The 20,533-nt window shown below is 42.0% G+C and overlaps 1 protein-coding gene across 1 annotated transcript in view; it reads right to left on the reverse strand.

Moving 5' to 3' along the window:
• The window catches only part of LOC126473833 (ATP-dependent translocase ABCB1-like), a 213,264-nt gene that overhangs the window by 70,891 nt on the left and 121,840 nt on the right, over positions 1 to 20,533 (reverse strand). The window contains exons 12-13 of the mRNA XM_050101158.1: positions 16,442 to 16,612; positions 4,133 to 4,328 (exon numbers count right to left, since the gene is read on the reverse strand). Of these exons, the coding sequence (XP_049957115.1) occupies positions 4,133 to 4,328; positions 16,442 to 16,612 (367 nt within the window). The remainder of the gene's footprint in view (positions 1 to 4,132; positions 4,329 to 16,441; positions 16,613 to 20,533) is intronic.

Genomic DNA, 20,533 nt, shown 5'->3' on the forward strand with positions numbered 1-20,533 from the left:
AACAAACGGAAGAGGAACTCCACCTCTTCTCCAGCGATTCCCAAACCAGGTCAAGGAGCCACATCCGATACTCAGCCCTCTCAGCCTAAAAAACGCCGCATTTGCGGAGACTGCAGCTATAATCTGAGAAAAGTGATGAAAAGCAACAGTGTAACGTTGATGCAACTGTGTGCAGGGAACATCGCAAGACTGTGTGCAACATCTGAAATCAGCAACGTTCATGAAGCCTGAAGGAATTCACATCATGGGTATGAGTTACATTTCTCCCAGAGTGTGTTTACATCTGTCGATTTCGTACAGTTCCTCAACGGAACATTTATAATCAAGAGGCCATTTGCGATATGTAGACATATTCTTTAATCAAGGGCAGCTTTAATTTTTTTGTATCTTTTCGGATGTTGTATTCGTTTTTATATCAACTATTCTGATTATTTCGTTAGATATACGTACTTCCTGTGTTTCCACATTTTTTGTCAAATTACTTTTGATTCATTAGATAAACTGATCTAGTACTTTTCTTCTTCTATTGTTTGTATTCAATACTCCTGGCACGCGATCACTCAAATTGTCGTGCAAGTATTGATGCACTTTTCCTTTCGGTACTTGTTCCATTGCGTTTCCGGCGGGTGTAAAGTACGTATAGACGCCCTTTTGTTTGTAAACTACGCAGTGAGAGTTTTTCTGATTTGTTGCAATGCAAAGACCATTTAAACCCGATTCATTTTTGTTTAACTTTACCGCTATAAAGAGTTTATAATTCTACCCTTGCGTCGCTTTTAATCATTTTTCTGGCCAAACCTAGGTCTGCTAGTTGAATCCATGGAGGTATATGTATGGAAAGGTTCGAAATTCATGTAGTATTCTGGGGTTAATACACCATTTTAAAGTTCAAACAAATTAACTCGTTGAAGAACTCAGTGTAATGAACTGAACGAATCCTAAACTACGTTTTTATGTTTCTGGCTCCATAGGTTTACGACAATGTGTGCTTGTGCTAAGTGAAGAAAGAAAGAAAAAATTGTCTCTAATCTGATGTCTTAGATGTAAGTATTGCAAAGTATCCAACTGTTTTCCGTATGAAGTAGCAACCAAGATCACACTTCAGACGATAATCATATCTTAGTACCTGATGATGGAATAATAGCCGAAAACCGGTTTGTGAAATAAATAAGAAATATTGTAGAATATTAAACCAGTGATGTGTGTGTTTTCTTTCAGAGTGCAGGAAATATTCTACCAAGAACCGACGGAACAGTCAATCAAAAATGGTTCAAATGGTTCTGAGCATTATGGGACTCAACATCTGAGGTCATCAGTCCCCTAGACTTAGAAGTACTTAAACCAAAGGACATCACCCACATCCATGCCCGAGGCGTAATTCGAACCTGCGACCGTAGCAGCAGCGCGGTTCCGGACTGGAGCGCCTAGAACCGCTTAGCCACCGCGGCCGGCAACAGTCAATCAGTGCTAATGATTGTTATCTCAAGTATGGCGTTTAGTACTTTCTCTCTTCCTTCACCCCAATTCCAGCTACACTGGGTCGATGACTTAGCGCTGGAATATGATGTTATTAAGAAGCTTGTACTACTGCCGCAGAATACAAGCTCTTTTGACCTCTGCTTGTAGATTAAATCGCGGGAGAATATTGGATATTCATGGGTATTTCTGTTTGTACTGGCTGGTGTTTGTCGAGTTGAACCAATTCTGAATGGTCGACTTCCCACCCTCCCCCTGCCCCCCCCCAGGTCCAATTCATTCACTCTCCATGATGACTGTCAGCGGTATAATACTTTAGTCTGTACTATAATTCAAATGTATTAGAAAGTGTATTTTGAGTCTGAAACGGGTTATTCTAGGAGGCACTGCTACGTATTAAGAATGTTGCTGTTGAAAACTGAAGTCGTTAAGACATTTATATCTGACACTGGTAATGCTGTTTCCTAAGATATGACTTGTTGAAAGCTCTTTTGTTATGAATGTTATGTGATTTGTGAACGAACAGCTTAGACTTTGGTTACACTACAAATCACTGCTTGCTGCTGTCATTAACGGCATAAAAATTGGTGTCGAAACCCGGGACGATTCCAGGACTGCTGCTGCGGGCTTGTGACACCACGATTTTTGAACGCACTTCGCGCGGCTTCCGCGAGGGCTCACTTTAGAGATTTGCCACGCTAGCCAACAACTTCGTCGACGGTCGCCTGCATACGTAGGTAAGTCTAACGGAATTATCACGCCACACGTATCTTATTGCCATTTGCAGCAGTAGCTGATTCAATAGTTATTGTACTTTACACTGTCATTGTAGCTGCTCGCTATTATTTATGGCTGGTGCTGCCATATGTTCTTCGTTTATCAAACTGCATACTACTTAGGCCCGCGCAGACAGTCACCTCACTATGTCTGCAGAGAAAACTCTCATAAGAACGTGACACATGTCACGGGCAATAGAAGAGAAAGTGATGAATTACATGACTCACTCTACCATCAATGATAAACAACCTGCTAAGACCACCATCTAGTGTTAGACTGACCACTATAAAAATAAAACTTGAGACGTTTTCTGGAGATGTCGAAACTTCGGCACAGTCCGGAACAGCTCCAGCAACCTACTGATCAAGATCCCACGATGTCAAAAAATGGTTCAAATGGCTCTAAGCACTATAGGACTTAACATCTGAGGTCATCAATCCCATAGACTTCGAACTATTTAAACCTAACTAACCTAAGGACATCACACACATCCATGCCCGAGGCAGGATTCGAACCTGAGACCGTAGCAGCAGCGCCGTTCCGGACTGAAGCGCCCAGAACCGCTCGGTCACAGCGGCCGGCGATGTCCACTGCGTGGCTGCTTAAAAGGGGTGCCAAGGTGGTAATCCTGTGATTTCTGACACTTATGAAGAAACCAAGAGGATGCTGACAACATGTTAAAAACCATTCAAAAGCCAACATCGCACAAAACATTTTTTTAATCAAGACAACCGGTTTCAACACTCTTAGCTGTCATCTTCAGGTCTTAAACTTTTTTTAATAGTAAAACATGTTCATTTTACGCTGAATCTCATGCACAAGATATCAAGTAGATACAGTTAGCACAGTATAAACGTTTGTCATCGCTAAAATATTTAAAAACACACAGGACCTTGTCCAAAAGGCCACGTCCACATACATATTGCTCACAGATGCTTGTAAAAATGCGGTACACAAAAGCACATCTGTTTTCATATGCTGGGCGCATACAAATAGCAAGGAGAGATGCACGTATAGCCACACTCTGATTTTTGTATTTTTTGGTTAGAGCAAGCGGTACCCACACACACGATGTTTGAACCTTCCTCCTCGCATGCAAACGTTGCACGATGGTGGTCTGATCACAATTCATCACATTTGGCGGTTCTCGAGTGCCGACGTGGAGCATTGTGGATTAACATTTTTAAACGATCTTCGTCAAACCCCGAAGGTCTTCCTGGAGGTAGAGAGTCACTAATATGAAAACGATCCTCCTTAAAACGAGAAAACCATTTTCTTTCCGTGCTGTGTCCAATGACATCCCCATACAGTCTCTGCTACTGTTACCCCTCTAATGAATGACACAGAAGCATATGTCGGAAATCTTCCAATTTCTCCACGTGGCACTCAATTTCCTAGCGCCCACAGCTGCACTCACAATCTCCAAACGGCAAAATGGCGATATGTAAACTCAAACTGTGACAGTGAACCACAAATAAAAAATCACATCCGATAAATAAACTCTCAGCAGCCGGAAAAGCAACGTGCAAAACAGAAACGACACCATATCAGGCGCCAAATTAATAACTGGAGGTGTGATCGCGATATTAGTCTTTTGTTATGTGAGTCCTAGGTAGAAACCGGCTTCCATAGGCAGAATGTATGAAGACGTGGGGAAGGAAAGTGTGTTGTAAGGATATGTGGTGTGACGTAGCAGACAGGTATCTGCTGAGTGAGTCTGGCAGGAATATTATAGGTGTTGTTACGAGGAAAGTGTCGACATGAAACCGGCAATGGGGTTCGGGTCAGAACAAGAATATTAGGAAAATGTCGCCTCAGTTTGATCAGCAACTTGGGCAGTAGTTTTAGCGCATGGAACCAGTCGTGTAGACGTGCTCACCTTTCAACTTGCCGTCCACGTCGGCGACTGAGAGCTGTGTGGTGACGAGTGCGCGGTAGTGACTCTTGAGAGCCATCAGCTGGTCGTGGCTGCCCTCCTCGACCACGGAGCCCCCAGACAGCACCAGGATCCTGTCCGCGTTGCGTATCGTCGACAGCCGATGCGCTACGATGATCGTTGTTCGACCCATACTAGCCTGCGTCAGTAATGTCTAAGTTATTAACCTAACTAACGTTCCTTTATTCAGTTCTGTTTTATATTTTATAACAACTTACAAAGCTATTCGATTACTTTTGATTTTGTAGTGATCATAAAAAATGGCCATCAAGTAACAAGGCCTAGATTCAACATATACAAACCTAAAATTTTTGTTACTGTTTTTATTGGTAATGACAAGCGTGGAACATTTGTCGCCGTCAGTTTGAACAACTAAAATAATTTGAACAAAAATCATTATAAAGAATGAGTCAGCTGCCCCTACGGATATCGTTTTATGCAATCCGCAATTTTATATCTGGCGTTCAATAACCAAGCGCGAGATTTTCCATATTCTCTCGCTCACTACGTACAAACTATTAGTCCCACAGACAAAAATGAACAGGACCTTTTTGTAGAAAATGTAATGCAGTTAAATTCTGTATCAGAATACGTTTAAGCTGGAGGCCACTGTTTTCGAGTTATTAAAGAAAAATGTACAAAAGTAGGGTCCAAATGCTCCTGCATTGCTTACCAGACACGGTTTCTAGTATTTTGTTCGCGGCACTTCCTTCTACCACTGAACAAAAATGTCCGACTACACTAACTATTCCCGATGATCGACATTTTTAGTTTCCATTGATTGGGTCATTGCGCCACAGACGTAGTCGAATACTTACTTAATATTATTAATTTTAACATGCCCGTGATGGTAATGAATGAACCGACTTTTTTTAACGTTACGCTAAAACTAATCACGTTGACAATTCAAGCCAAACTTAATTCTTACAAGCACAGAACTTCGTAATCAAAAGGCCTGACGAATACAGTTACCTAATTGTTTATTTTATGCTTTTAAAATTGACAAAATCGTTAGATAAAATTTACACAAACGTCAGTTTTACGATTTCTAAGTGCTCGACTAAGGCGGTGGCATAATAAGGCCAGTCAGGGAAGACCTAAAAAGAGTGAATGTGGGAAATAATTCGTGCAGTCCCAAATTTTTGAACAATAACAGGAGGGAGTGCCGTTAACAATATAAAAGAAATTCGCCGGCCAGTGTGGCCGAGCGGTTCTAGGCGCTACCGTCTGGAACCGCGCGACCGCTACGGTCGCAGGTTCGAATCCTGCCTCGGGCATGGATGTGTGTGATGTCCTTAGGTTAGTGAGGTTTAAAGTAGTTCTAAGTTCTAGGGGACTGATGACCTCAGCAGTTAAGTCCCGTAGCGCTCAGAGCCATAAAAGAAATTCTGACCGATGGGGGCTGAGTGTGGGTGCGTTTGAAAGTCACTTTTGTGCGTGTTTCTTGAATAACTCGAAAACTAAGGCCTCTCGGGAACAAAAATTGACGACATTAAATTTCCTACAAAAAAGCTGCCGTTCGTTTTTTTTCTGGGACTAATAGCTTCCGCTTAGTGAGCCAGGGAATATGAAAATCTCACACGTGATTTTTTAATGCCAGATGTAATGTTGCGGGCTGCATAAAACGACATCAGTAGGGCAGCTGAATCACCTGCATGAAACACATACAAGAGGATATTGGAAAAACAAGTCTGTATAGCGTCACCAAGTGAAGTGTCATTACGGTGATGATAGCGGGACTGTACCGTGTTTAGCATGGAAGGGGAACAGAATGAGCTACGCGTACTCAGCGCTGAACAAATATTCAACACAATGTACTGTATGTTCGTCTCCTTAGCTCATTGTTCAGCGCGAATGAATGTTGTGCAGGGGATCGGTGTTCCATTCCTGGTACAGTCAGGGACTACTCCTTGGTGGGAGGGCTGGACTGGGTTGCACTTAGCCTTATGATGCCAACTGAAGAGTTAGCTGATCCAGCAGTAGTTGCAACATGTAGTCACGCAGAAGGCATGAGACTATGAAGTAAAATTGAGAGAACTTCTAACGTCAATGCTAAACGTTCGCTCGTTTGCTGAAATGAACTAGTAACTTCTTGTAAGAAAAAAAAAATCGCGTTTAGGGTGCTCTTCATCTTCAGAATGTCGAACAGAAATTTCCTTCCTGTTTTGTTTGCCATTCACAACGTAGAGTGTGCCAGAAACATGTCAATATAAACTCTTTTTTGAACAGCTTGTGACCAATTCATTTCAGCGACCTTTCTGCACTGGCATGAGAAGTGCTCTCAAGTTGAGTACTGTACCAGCGGCAACATGGCTTCTAAACTGACAACGGCCGTGAGTGTGGTGTGCTGATTCCTAACCCTCCGTACGCATCCAAATGACGCCGTTGGTAGAGAATGATGACATGGTGGTTAGCTGGCCCTACTTTCCCGTCTGTGGCCAGAGCGGCGGTACTTACGATCTGCTATAGTCGATGTATGAATATGTCAAAAATGTCCTTCTTAAACTGCATCTGAAACCTGTAGGACTCCACATTCTCTTGATTCTTCTTCATACTATTTCCACATTCTTCCTCACGTAAATTGCCCTCCATGTCCAAATGCTTCTGAATCTCATATGTAAGAAATGGGGCCAGAAGCCGACAGCACACTACAGTGTCAAGAGAAAGCACATCGCCATTTCATCTAACTTAATACGTTTTTATAAATGTCAATTATTTTAAGTATTGGTTAATTATCATATTAAAAGGCTGAAGTACGGAAAATGTGCAACCCAGTTTGTCTGTTAGATGGAATGCAAGTAACAGCTAAACAAAAGTACAACTGCATCTCACACGCAACTTCAGAAGGCTATAATTTCGAAGACTGTGCTGAACTAGTGAAAATTTTTGTCATTCCAGGACAATGGCCCGCATCTCGTGGTCGTGCGGTAGCGTTCTCGCTTCCCACACCCGGGTTCCCGGGTTCGATTCCCGGCGGGGTCAGGGATTTTCTCTGCCTCGTGATGGCTGGGTGTTGTGTGCTGTCCTTAGGTTAGTTAGGTTTAAGTAGTTCTAAGTTCTAGGGGACTGATGACCATAGATGTTAAGTCCCATAGTGCTCAGAGCCAGAGCCAGGACAATGACGATCCGCACGATTGGTAGAAATAATTTTATTTCAACAATGTTGTCCTGTCTACCAAGAGAAACTGGATGGGATACGATACGTTAGACTAGAGGTACCAAATAAGCATTCATTTTGATGCCTGTAGTCCAATAGTGTCCTGCGTCTACCTCCAGTAATTCGCTGCCATAAATTCGGTTCAAAGCTTTGGAAACATTTGAAAATGCCAAGGCTTGTCTTTTTGAAACCAAGTCGACATGTTTCATTCAAGTAAACCTGTTGCATACTAGATGTACAGTCTTAAGGGTAAAACCTGACCGCAGGCCGGACACCGCAGAAACTAAGACGAATCGTTCACTTAGCCCCTCAGAACTGTAAGTCCAGCTGTATGCACGATTTGGCACTATTGTAAGATGGGAAGTCTCTGAAGTGTTGTATTCTTCTCTAGTGGTTACAGTGCTCAAGCAGCTGGTGGAGTGTCTTTGGGAAATCATCCCTCACAAACACATTCTTGTGATCTTACCGACTTAAAAGTTTACTTTTCTCGCTCTTTACCGAAAAACCTTCAAGAAAATCCCTTTCCGAACGAAGATGCAGTTCAGAACAGGTTTGACGACATCGCTAACTCAGAGTGAGTAGGTTTCTACAGGCTTGGAGTTGGTAAACTACCTGAGCATTGTCAGACTAAGTTGAATAATGTGAAGGAATATGTTGTTGATTTGAATATCCCTCTGATGCATACTGTTGTCATCAATAAGCTAATGGAAGACTCAATTAAAATACACACTGTCCTAACACAACTGAAACACAACTTACCAAGATAATCTTAGGACGAAAGAATGTTTTAATAAAACATAAATATCTGTAATACGAGTACGCCTATATCGGCATGAATTAGTAAGATATTACTAACTCTAAAGTTCGAAGCTGACTATGTTTACATGCTTTATTGTGTCATACAGCAGAACGAAAATGCGGAATTTCATAAATAAAACTATGTATTCACAGTTACCAAAAATTATGTTGACAGAAATGGAAAGGATCACGATCAGTTGAAGAGTGAGATCAGGTTTTCGCTTGTACATTAGTGGGACTGTCAATAGCGAGATGAACTCTGAGGGAGAAGTTTTCTTAAGATTTTCTTATTGATTTTCCATGCGAACAGCTAAAAGTATAGCCTTCAGCAAAACTGGAACCACGAGCCAAAACAGCTTTCATGTTACAGGCGACCTCGTCACCTCTGAGCTAGCGATGAGCAGCAGTATTTGTCTCTCCCTCATTGTGCCAGTGGTAGCTAGGACAGATAACTCACACTTTAAAAGACAACACTAGTTGTAATTTCCGTGTGAAACAACTTCCCTGGAGTCAAAACCATACTTTGATAACTGTGTGTCATATGTTAGATAAAAATCACAAAGATTACTTAGTGGAAAAGTCATGAGAAGTCAAGTAAATTTAGCAAGATAGCTCTGTGCTAATCAAGAAATAACTTGTCGGTCACATAGATTCTGTTATAGTACCACTAGGAGGAATACTAGCTGATGTGTTCCTTGAGGAGGCTTGGAAGTGAACACGGCTTACATTCCATTGACGTGGCTGCCAAGGGTCGAATTACCAAATGCGTACGCCACTCAGCTTTAGTCTCATTTCTATAAATGGGTTTAGGGGCTAGACCATAGTTACTAGTAATACCTAGTAGCACCAATTGCAAAATAAGAGTCAAATTATTTGTCCCTTTTCTTACCTGTTTGTTAACAGTTGTCAAGTAAGTGATGAAATGCATATTTGACTATCAGATATTTTATTGACAACATTAAGCATTAACAATCTTAGGTCATTAGACCATCATCAAAGGATATCTATCCAAAGGCACAAACATAGATAAATGTAGTACACAGAAAGATGGTAAGAATTTACGAAATTTACAAGGTTAAATACCGTTCAAATATATACATCTCATGTTATATTTGACAGTGGATACATTTCCGGTAGTATAGCAATGGATACAGTTCAGGTAATATAATATGTAATAAATTACAGTATAGTAACTTCTGCACAGGATATTTATGTGTGCACTCAGAAGTGACATCAGTTTATAGAACAGTGTACAAACTAAATGAGAAGGACAGAGACTGAATTACTATCATAGTACGAACACTGAAGAGTTGGTCCAACACCTTCACTAAACCTCTTCATAATATGATATGAAATATATCACAGTCATAATATCAACGTAATGTTAATGGTGTTTATAAAATAAAATTGGTTAAAAAATAAAGTGCTTAAAAATAAGTACACTCCTGGAAATGGAAAAAAGAACACATTGACACCGGTGTGTCAGACCCACCATACTTGCTCCGGACACTGCGAGAGGGCTGTACAAGCAATGATCACACGCACGGCACAGCGGACACACCAGGAACCGCGGTGTTGGCCGTCGAATGGCGCTAGCTGCGCGGCATTTTTGCACCGCCGCCGTCAGTGTCAGCCAGTTTGCCGTGGCATACGGAGCTCCATCGCAGTCTTTAACACTGGTAGCATGCCGCGACAGCGTGGACGTTAACCGTATGTGCAGTTGACGGACTTTGAGCGAGGGCGTATAGTGGGCATGCGGGAGGCCGGGTGGACGTACCGCCGAATTGCTCAACACGTGGGGCGTGAGGTCTCCACAGTACATCGATGTTGTCGCCAGTGGTCGGCGGAAGGTGCACGTGCCCGTGGACCTGGGACCGGACCGCAGCGACGCACGGATGCACGCCAAGACCGTAGGATCCTACGCAGTGCCGTAGGGGGCTGCACCGCCACTTCTCAGCATATTAGGGACACTGTTGCTCCTGGGGTATCGGCGAGGACCATTCGCAACCGTCTCCATGAAGCTGGGCTACGGTCCCGCACACCGTTAGGCCGTCTTCCGCTCACGCCCCAACATCGTGCAGCCCGCCTCCAGTGGTGTCGCGACAGGCGTGAATGGAGGGACGAATGGAGACGTGTCGTCTTCAGCGATGAGAGTCGCTTCTGCCTTGGTGCCAATGATGGTCGTATGAGTGTTTGGCGCCGTGCAGGTGAGCGCCACAATCAGGACTGCATACGACCGAGGCACACAGGGCCAACACCCGGCGTTATGGTGTGGGGAGCGATCTCCTACACTGGCCGTACACCACTGGTGATCGTCGAGGGGACACTGAATAGTGCACGGTACATCCAAACCGTCATCGAACCCATCGTTCTACCATTCCTAGACCGGCAAGGGAACTTGCTGTTCCAACAGGACAATGCACGTCCGCATGTATCCCGTGCCACCCAACGTGCTCTAGAAGGTGTAAGTCAACTACCCTGGCCAGCAAGATCTCCGGATCTGTCCCCCATTGAGCATGTTTGGGACTGGATGAAGCGTCGTCTCACGCGGTCTACACGTCCAGCACGAACGCTGGTCCAACTGAGGCGCCAGGTGGAAATGGCATGGCAAGCCGTTCCACAGGACTACATTGAGCATCTCTACGATCGTCTCCATGGGAGAATAGCAGCCTGCATTGCTGCGAAAGGTGGATATACACTGTACTAGTGCCGACATTGTGCATGCTCTGTTGCCTGTGTCTATGTGCCTGTGGTTCTGTCAGTGTGATCATGTGATGTATCTGACCCCAGGAATGTGTCAATAAAGTTTCCCCTTCCTGGGACAATGAATTCACGGTGTTCTTATTTCAATTTCCAGGAGTTTATGTTAAACTCATCCATCTGAAACCTGAGGGGTAACTTGAGCCCAAAACGAAAAAAAGATTCAATCTGTTATGTGAGGTAAAACCAAAGCGCGGGAGTGGCAGTACTACGACTTTACGGTAGGTGACAGCGTTGTCTGTAGCGAGAAAGGATTTTGTAGTTCATATACTGGCTAAAAAAGGCGCTGTTCTGGTTCAACTGTCGAACTGAAAATTTATTGTATCGAATACTCCGCAAAATTTCGTCTGTACACGCAACTTCAAAGGGCACAAAGTCTTGGTAAGAAATTTATTTTTCAAATATCATAACTTCTTCAATTTTATACACTGTTAGTTTAACGTATTTTATAACTGACTTTGAAAGATTAGTCTAAAAACTTGTGAACATAACCTGTAAATGTGGCTAACTTGAGCCCAATATTTTTCTCTTGTAAGTTGGGCTTAAGTAGTCTTGAACCACGTTTCTAGCGTTCAAATAGTGTATGACTGTGGGCTGAAGTAGAAACGTGTCTTTGCTAAGCTGCAATGCTGTTTGTTAAACATAGTTTATTAAAGGGTTTTGCAGAATAGTAAATGTAAATGCGTGGACCTACAGTACAAGTATGTTTTTCACAGATCCAAAAAGATTCCTACCAATTGCTGGAGGCACCCTCGCAACAGGAAATGAGTTGACTACTGAGACAGAAAATTGAAAAAAAAAGTTTGAATGCTGTAAGGAGTAAGCAAATTACCCAACGATAATCTGAGATTCATTTCAAGATTAGCAGAACTACAATCAACAAAAAGCTTAAGAATGAACACATGAAGAAAAAAAAATGTTCAAATGTGTGTGAAATCTTATGGGACTTAACTGCTAAGGTCATCAGTCCCTAAGCTTACACACTACTTAACCTAAATTATCCTACGGACAAACACACACACCCATGCCCGAGGGAGAACTCGAACCTCCGCCGGGACCAGCCGCACAGTGAACACATGAAGAGTCCAGGACACCCAAAAATGTTTACTACAGAAGAAGAGAAGGCTTTTGCAAGTCATCTCGATAAAATATGTGATTTTGGATTTCCATGTCGTGAGCTAGACTTTACGTTCATTATAAAATCTTGTTTAGTCAGGCAAGAAAGAAATGCGACATGTTTCAAGTACAATATTCTGGGAAGAGATTGGTTTAAGAATGTTCTGAAAAGACATCTAAATTTGTCAGTTAGCTTTGCAAGTAACATAAAAAGAACAACAGCTACCATAGATGAAAAAGTCATAGTCGACTTTATCGAAAACCTTAAGTATGTCCTTAAAGACATTCCCCCACAAAAAATCTTTAATTTCGATGAAGCAGTTATGAGTGATGACCCTGTAAGGAGAGGTTCTAAAGAATCCAGCGTAAGTGTCATGTTTTGTGGAATTCTGCTGGAACCGCACTCCCACTGTATATTGTTTGCTAGGCTGAACAACTATGGAATACTTGGATGGAAAATGGTCCGCTGGGTGCACGATACTATCGTAGCAAACATAGGTGAATGGATTTAAATCTTTCTGTAGAATGGTTTACAAGTTACCTGCTGCCTTTCATAAGAAAACAAGATGAAAAGAAGGTTATGCTAGGAGATAGTATGAGTTCTCATTTAAGTCTTAATGTAGTCAATTGTGAAGGAAACAATGTTCATTTTTTTTGCTTGCTTCCAAACTCTGGCCATTTGACTCAGCATTTAAACACTACTTATTTTAGACCTCTAAAAATTAAATGGAGCGATGTCCTTGGGAGATAGTAAGAGAGTAATGCGGGCAAACAACTTGGTGTGTTACCCAAAGATCAATTCCCGATTTTGTTAAAAACTGTGTTGAGAGAAATGGAACCGAATATTGCTCACAACTTGAGAATATATCCTACTGATAAGGTTGAGATTCTTAAGAGGCTGCCAAAACATCTAATAACAGGAACTAAGTGTTCTGAATTTTAGAAAGAAGATAGAAGAAAAAACAAAAGAGAGTGTTGAGTGAGTCTAATTCAGATGACGAGGATGACACCTTTAGCCCGCAGTCTAAAGGAAATAGTGATATTTCTCTAAACAAAACCGACAAAGGATGTGTAGATGACATGCCATTAAGTTTTGTTGAACGCGACAAGAGACTATGTCGGCTCCATTTGACAAAGCAAGCCTGAATGTACGAGACTTTGTGTAAATTGGAAAGACAATATTCACGTAGGACAGGTTCTCCAGACCGAATATGTTGGTGCCCTAGTCAAATGTATGAAGCCCACCAACGAAGCTTGGAAACAGCCAACATTAAAGGATATTCAACTCTACTAGTGGGAAGACACTGTTGCGAAAATCAAGCCTCCGAAACTTGAAAAGGGAGTCCTATTTACAGTCAGTTTGGGACACAACAAACAAGTGCTCGAGTGCTTGCAAATTTTATCTATGTTTCTGTAAATATTTTTGTGAGGTGCAGTACACTACATTTAAACTTAAAAACATACGTTACTATTATTTTTCAATGTGTTCCCTACATCATTTCCGAGAAATACGTGTGTTTTCTTATTTGTTGCTTTTTATGCTGTTAAACAAACTTTTAAGGGAAAATATCACTGATTTTATAACTTTCTAACACGTAGACGCACCTGTAATAAGAAATTTCAAACCTAATGTTCAACCTTACTATTTTTCAGTAAACCACTAGGAAAAAGGATTAGGATCAAGTGACTCAACATGTCTAACATGACACCAAAATAAATTAATCTTAAAATAAGTTAATACAGGAAAAATAAGTAATTTGTAGGGATTGTTTGTTTAGGAATATTCTGTAGATTTGGAAAAAGCGTACCTGATGCCCAAAATTTTATTAATGATGCCTGATGTCTTAAAGGCATTAGGAAAAAACTGAAATTTAGGCTGGTTTACGGTACAAATTGTCACCTACCATTCATTTAAATTCTAATTATATTAATTATCCGTTACCATAACGTGACGACTACGTTTGAAGAACTGCATCACGTGCGACTGTCACGTAAGTTACACTGTTTATTTCGAAAGTAAAACTGTTTATTTTGAAAATAAACAATCTAGATGATATGACATATTTCCGTATGCTATATTTATCTGTGTTTGTACCTTTGGATATAAATTCGTTGATGATGGTCTAAGACCGAAAGTGAGTGATGCTTAAGGTTTTCAATTAAACAGCTGATGTTCAAATATGCATCTCAACAGTTATTTTTGTTTTCCTGTCTTAAACATACTGAAAATTAGAAAGCACATTCACCAGACAGAATTCACATTTTTGGAGCGTTCCGGTGATTATAATGAAAACATTATGAGTAGGTCACACAACCTTTGATCGTTACAAGTTTTGAAAATATTTTGCTTAAGAGCGTCGCATTGGCACTGTCATCAGCTTATTGGAACACAAACGAATATATAACAATACAAGACTGATTGCAATAAGTGATAGGGAGAGTTCATAACATGAACTTTCAAATCGAGAAAGTCTCCTGTGAAAGGAAAGAATACGCCATGACCGAAAAAGTGGACTCAACAATGAGTGGAGAAAACCAAACGAACTAACAAGAAAGGAGAATTAGTTGTCACCAGGATGTGGAAGAAGGAACACAAAACGCTGACAGTAATATCTCTAATAAGTCATCCTCTAGCAAGACTTTATTCAGAGTTTTAATACTTAAAGAACGACAAAAGTAATATACTAGTAATGATTATTGGAACAGTGTTATCAGTGTTATCAGTGTTATCAGTGTTATCAGTGTTATCAGTGTTATCACTTCTGATGTTTTCTCAGCAAACGGCAAAATATCTACGTTGAAGATCTATTCAGCCTGTAGTACACTTAAGAAAGAACCAAGCTGAACGTGTTGCAAGTTTTTTATTCTCAGTTGGCAGAGAATGTTTATTTCTTGATGGTTTCATACGAACGACGCCTCTGGGCTACCACAATATTCATATGAGAATTATGGGGATGTAATGCAACGCCTGCTGTAGTAGGTGGCTCCCTCTCACGATACAAATGGGAGCTGGATCATCTCAGGGAGTGGCGACCCTGCCCTGTACGAGCTCTTGTTCTGCCTCACCTCCACATCTTTAGGGGAACACGTCCTAAAACCATAATCCATCCAAATCTCTATCAGTTCCTATATAATCCTCCATCTCTTCTGAACCTCCAATGGACCAGCATGAGAAAAATGATCCAAACCTTCCCTGAAGGCTGAGGATTTGCCACAGCAGACGAACTACTGAACCACCCGTCTGCAAGGAAGGAAAGGACAGCAGTCGTACCTAGTGATGCAGCCTAGCTGCTGTGGCACTGAAGAAGGAGTGGCAGTCACTCTAGGGCCTGCTGCTATGATATTGATGTAGTGACAGATTTCAGCATGTTTGCTCACATGTAGTTTCACTTGTGTGATGATTACATGTAAGTACACTGTTTGTACATTTTACGGAAGTAATCCTATTAAGTATACTGTATTTTTTAGCCATGTCATTATATTTTCTAGGTAATCCTATGTAATTTTTCTTCTGATGAAGACCGCCGTAGTGCTGTCGAAACCATGGTCAATTTGACAGCAATTGTATGTAGCCGAGGTGGCTATATGTACATTCTGTAGTTAAGTTAGCCGGGCGCGGTGGCCGTGCGGTTCTAGGAGCTGCAGTCCGGAACCGTGGGACTGCTACGGTCGCAGGTTCGAATCCTGCCTCGAACATGGATGTGTGTGATGTGCTTACGTTAGGTAGGTTTAAGTAGTTCCAAGTTCTAGGGGACTGATGACCTAAGATGTTAGTCCGCAGCTCGTGGTCGTGCGGTAGCGTTCTCGCTTCCCACGTCCGGGTTCCCAGGTTCGATGCCCGGCGGGGTCAGGGATTTTCTCTGCCTCGTGATGACTGGGTGTTGTGTGATGTCCTTAGGTTAGTTAGGTTTAAGTAGTTCTAAGTTCTAGGGGACTGATGACCATAGATGTTAAGTCCCATAGTGCTCAGAGCCATTTTGAACCTAAGATGTTAAGTCCCAAAGTGCTCAGGGCCAGTTTTTGTAATTAAGTTAATGCACGGTTGCTGGACTTCAGCCAACAACAGTTTAAAATTTATATGTATACAATGTCCAAAGTGCTACGTTTCGCTCCAGTTTTGGACGTTGGGACACAAATTGCTACATTATGCATTATCTTTGGTAAACTTGTAGTGCAAGGGAGAGGTAATACTGTCTTGGTTTTCAAGTAAGCTGAAAAAAATTATCGTCTATTCTGGAACTGAGTCAATTACTTTTTGGAAGAATGCAAGTCATGTTTGTCAGCAGAACCATCAGCTGCACGAGCACTAGTTGACTATTGGGGTATAAGTTACGGAAATGTTCTAAATTCAAGCAACAAATCCTTGACGTAAGTGTCAGACTGGAACAAGCCAGCAGCTCGTCTTGATAGCTTGTGCTCACCCTGTCTAGCGCGGCCTGCACCTTGGCCTCGCTGCTGGTGTCCAGAGCAGAGGTGGCCTCGTCCAGCAGCAGGATCTTGGGGCGGCGCACCAGCGCCCTGGCGATGGCGATGCGCTGCTTCTGGCCGCCCGACAGCTGGGCCCCGCGCTCGCCCACCAGCGTATCGTAGCCCTGCACACGTGATGGCAGAAAGTGTACGATTGGGTACAATGAAGAAGGACGTGACACACAGTGTTCCTTCAGAAGTGAATCTCAAGTCAAGAGTTACATTAGAAGTGAGACTCAGGTTAACAGCGGCGTCACAAGACAGGAGATACATTGCATCAAAGCTGCAACAAAGAGAGGCCATAATGTTTACTACCAGTAAAAACGATTTGACTTGTCGAATTACCCATAGTGGTAACGATATCGTCTTTCACAGGATGAGAACATCACTGCCCTTGTTGTTCATGTTACAGACTACGATGATGTGGTTTCAGAGTGTTGTGAGTACTGACAACTTGCTTTGAATGTTCATAAATAAAGAACTGTGCACTTCAGAAACTGAAAATCGTATTCTCCTACGACTACAATCTTAAAGGCAGACGTTTGAAGATGAACGCTAATCACCCTGCGGAAGATTCGTGAGGAATTTAGGAACTTACAACACTCATCTGTGCGTCACTCCCGAAGGAACACCAATGACAACATAAAACTAAATACAGCGGTCACATAGGCATAAACACCAAATTCCTTAAAGAATCAAACTCGCATATATAAAACGGCTTCAAGCTTCTGATTGACTTACAAACGAGTTAATCTGCTAAATACTTGACGTTAAGCATGTAAGTGCGAAAAAGTATAGAAAAGGTTTGAAATTATGTTTTAAGTTGAACACAAGTCGCCTAGTGCTCTCATTAGCAAATACTGCAGGAGAATGCTCTCGGTAATATACTCTCTGTTCCAAGCAAAACCTAGTTTTTCACGCACATCAATGCTTATGACGTTGTACCTCTTGAACCAGGTGTCATAAAATAATATAATTTCACAGTAATACTCAGTTTTGTTTGTGGACATGTTGCGAAAAATGTGTTGTGAATACAGTTAGTAATAGAGAAGAAATGAATTAAAACGTCAGAACTGTTGCAGCAGTTTTACAGCAAGGACAGCGAAAATGAAGTAAACGATAAACTGTTTTCCTTTTATCATTTTCTGGGTGGTGTCACCGAGAAAAAGTTACAAAAGCTTTCTCTCTTTCACAAATTGTGGATAAATACATTCTACGTATTTGCGTACGGTGAGTAATGCTTGTCACACCATGTTGAACCTTTCGTATGAGATTACGAGTATAGTTGTAGATTATGTCAGCATATTGTTGTTGTGGTCTTCAGTCCTGAGACTGGTTTGATGCAGCTCTCCATGCTACTCTATTCTGTGCAAGCTTCTTCATCTCCCAGTATCTACTGCAGCCTACATCCTTCTGAATCTGCTTAGTGTATTCATGTCTTGGTCTCCCTCTACGATTTTTACCCTCCACGCTGCCCTCCAATACTAAATTGGTGATCCCTTGATGCCTCAGAACATTTCCTACCAACCGATCCCTTCTTCTAGTCAAGTTGTGCCACAAACTCCTCCACAATTCTATTCAATACCTCCTCATTAGTTATGTGATCTACCCATCTAATCTTCAGCATTGTTCTATAGCACCACATTTCGAAAGCTTCTATTCTCTTCTTGTCTAAACTATTTATCGTCCATGTTTCACTTCTATACATGGCCACACTGCATACAAATACTTTCAGAAACGACTTCCTCACACTTAAATCTATACTCGATGTTAACAAATTTCTCTTCTTCAGAAACGCTTCCCTTGCCATTGATAGTCTACATTTTATATCCTCTCTACTTCGACCATCATCAGTTATTTTGCTCCCCAAATAGCAAAACTTCTTTACTACTTTAAGTGTCTCATTTCATAATCTAACTCCCTCAGCATCACCCGACTTAATTCGACTACATTCCATTATCCTCTTTTTGCTTTGTTGATGTTCATCTTATATCCTCCTTTCAAGACACTGGTCATCCCGTTCAACTGCTCTTCCAGGTCCTTTGCTGTCTCTGACAGAATTACCATGTCATCGGCGAACCTCAAAGTTTTTGTTTCTTCTCCATGGATTTTGATACCTAATCCGAACTTTTGTTTCCTTTACTGCTTGCTCAATATACAGATTGAATAACATCAGGGAGAGACTACAACCCTGTCTCACTCCCTTCCCAACCACTGCTTCCCTTTCCTAACCCTAGACTCTTATAACTGCGATCTGGTTTCTGAACAAATTGTAAATAGCCTTTTGCTCCCTGTATTTTACCCCTGCCACCTTCAGAATTTGAAAGAGAATATTCCCGTCAACATTGTCAAAAGCTTTCTCTAAGTCTACAAATGCTAGAAACGTAAGTTTGCCTTTCCTTAATCTTTCTTCTAAGATAAGTCGTAGGATCAGTATTGCATCACGTTTTCCAATATTTCTAAGGAATCCAAACAGATCTTCCTCGACGTCGGCTTCTACCAGTTTTTCCATTCGTCTGTAAAGAATTCGCGTTAGTATTTTGCAGCTGTGACTTATTAAACTGATAGTTCGGTAATTTTCAAATCTGTCAACGCCTGCCTTCTTTGGGATTGGAATTATTATATTATTCTTGAAGCCTGAGGGAATTTAGCCTGTCTCATACATCTTGCTCACCAGATGGTAGAGTTTGTCAGGGGGCTTCCTCTTTCATTTCGTAGACCCAGTCCATATTCACCTACCACTTTTCCTTCTCTTCCTTTTCATACTGTCGAATTCCAGTCACCCATGACATTTTATATGTGGTGTCACCGCCAGACACCACACTTGCTAGGTGGTAGCTTTAAATCGACCGCGGTCCATTAGTACATGTCGGACCCGCGTGTCGCCACTGTGTGATCGCAGGCCGAGCGCCACCACAAGGCAGGTCTCGAGATACGGAATAGACTCGCCCCAGTTGTACGGACGACATTGCTAGCGACGACACTGACGAAGCATCGCTCCTTAGCCGAGCAGATAGAATAGCCTTCAGCTAAGTCCATGGCTACGACCTAGCAAGGCGCCATTAGCCTTACATAGTTTGATAGTTATCGTATGAAATGTCTCATCAAGAACGCTGTATACAAATGATGGATTAAAGTTAAGTATTCCAGCAGCTACGTACTTTTCTTTATAGCTTTTATGAAGTATCCTGTTTCAGACCATCAAGTCCGCCTGCTTGCTTAATGGCCGCCTCCCTTAAATAATGTGCGTAGTGTTGGCAATCTGTCAACACTACAAATGGCGACGAGGATGGGATAAGGATTTCGCGTTCGTATTGCTTTAATTTATGGCGCCGACGTCACAAACCGCCTTCTTTTTCTTTGATTGATTTACTTGTGTCATGGCTTCGCCACAATCTCCCAATGTACTGTCCGAATTTTATCGCTTGCAGAATCAGCAGACGCAGGCGTTATTGGATGCCCTTGGACAGCTCGTCCAGGGTCAACGTGCACTGCACAACGATGCGGCCGCCGCCGCTTCATCGCTACCGCAGCCACAACATGCAGTTGCACCACCTTTCCGTAATTTTCAAGCAGACGTGAAGTCCTGGACGGAGTGGTCACGCCAGTTTGGATTTCATCTCGCCGCCTACAGAATTCAAGGTAAAGAGCGGCAGCCTCATTTATTGTCGTGTGTAGGGGTGCAAACGTACCGTGTGATAGTGAAATTATTTCCCCAACGCGACGTAGCAACTCTGTCCTACGAAGAAATTTTGTCGGCATTGGACGCCTATTTCAAAGAAACAGTTAATGTGGTTACAAAAAGGTATACTTTCTTTCGTACAAAACGTACGGCCGGTCAAACTAATAGGGAGTGGGTTGCAACATTGCAAGGCCTTACAAGGGATTGTGCTTTTCAGTGTTAATGTGGACTCCCTTATTCAGATACAATGGTACATGATGCAATCGCACAGAACGTTTCTGATGTTCGTATATGGGAACAGATTTTGAAACTCGTTAATCCCTCCCTTCAACAAGTGATAGAGATATTGGATAGACAAGACACG

This window comes from Schistocerca serialis, chromosome 4, assembly GCF_023864345.2.
Source record: "Schistocerca serialis cubense isolate TAMUIC-IGC-003099 chromosome 4, iqSchSeri2.2, whole genome shotgun sequence".
In the NCBI taxonomy this organism is placed as follows: Eukaryota; Metazoa; Arthropoda; class Insecta; order Orthoptera; family Acrididae; genus Schistocerca; species Schistocerca serialis.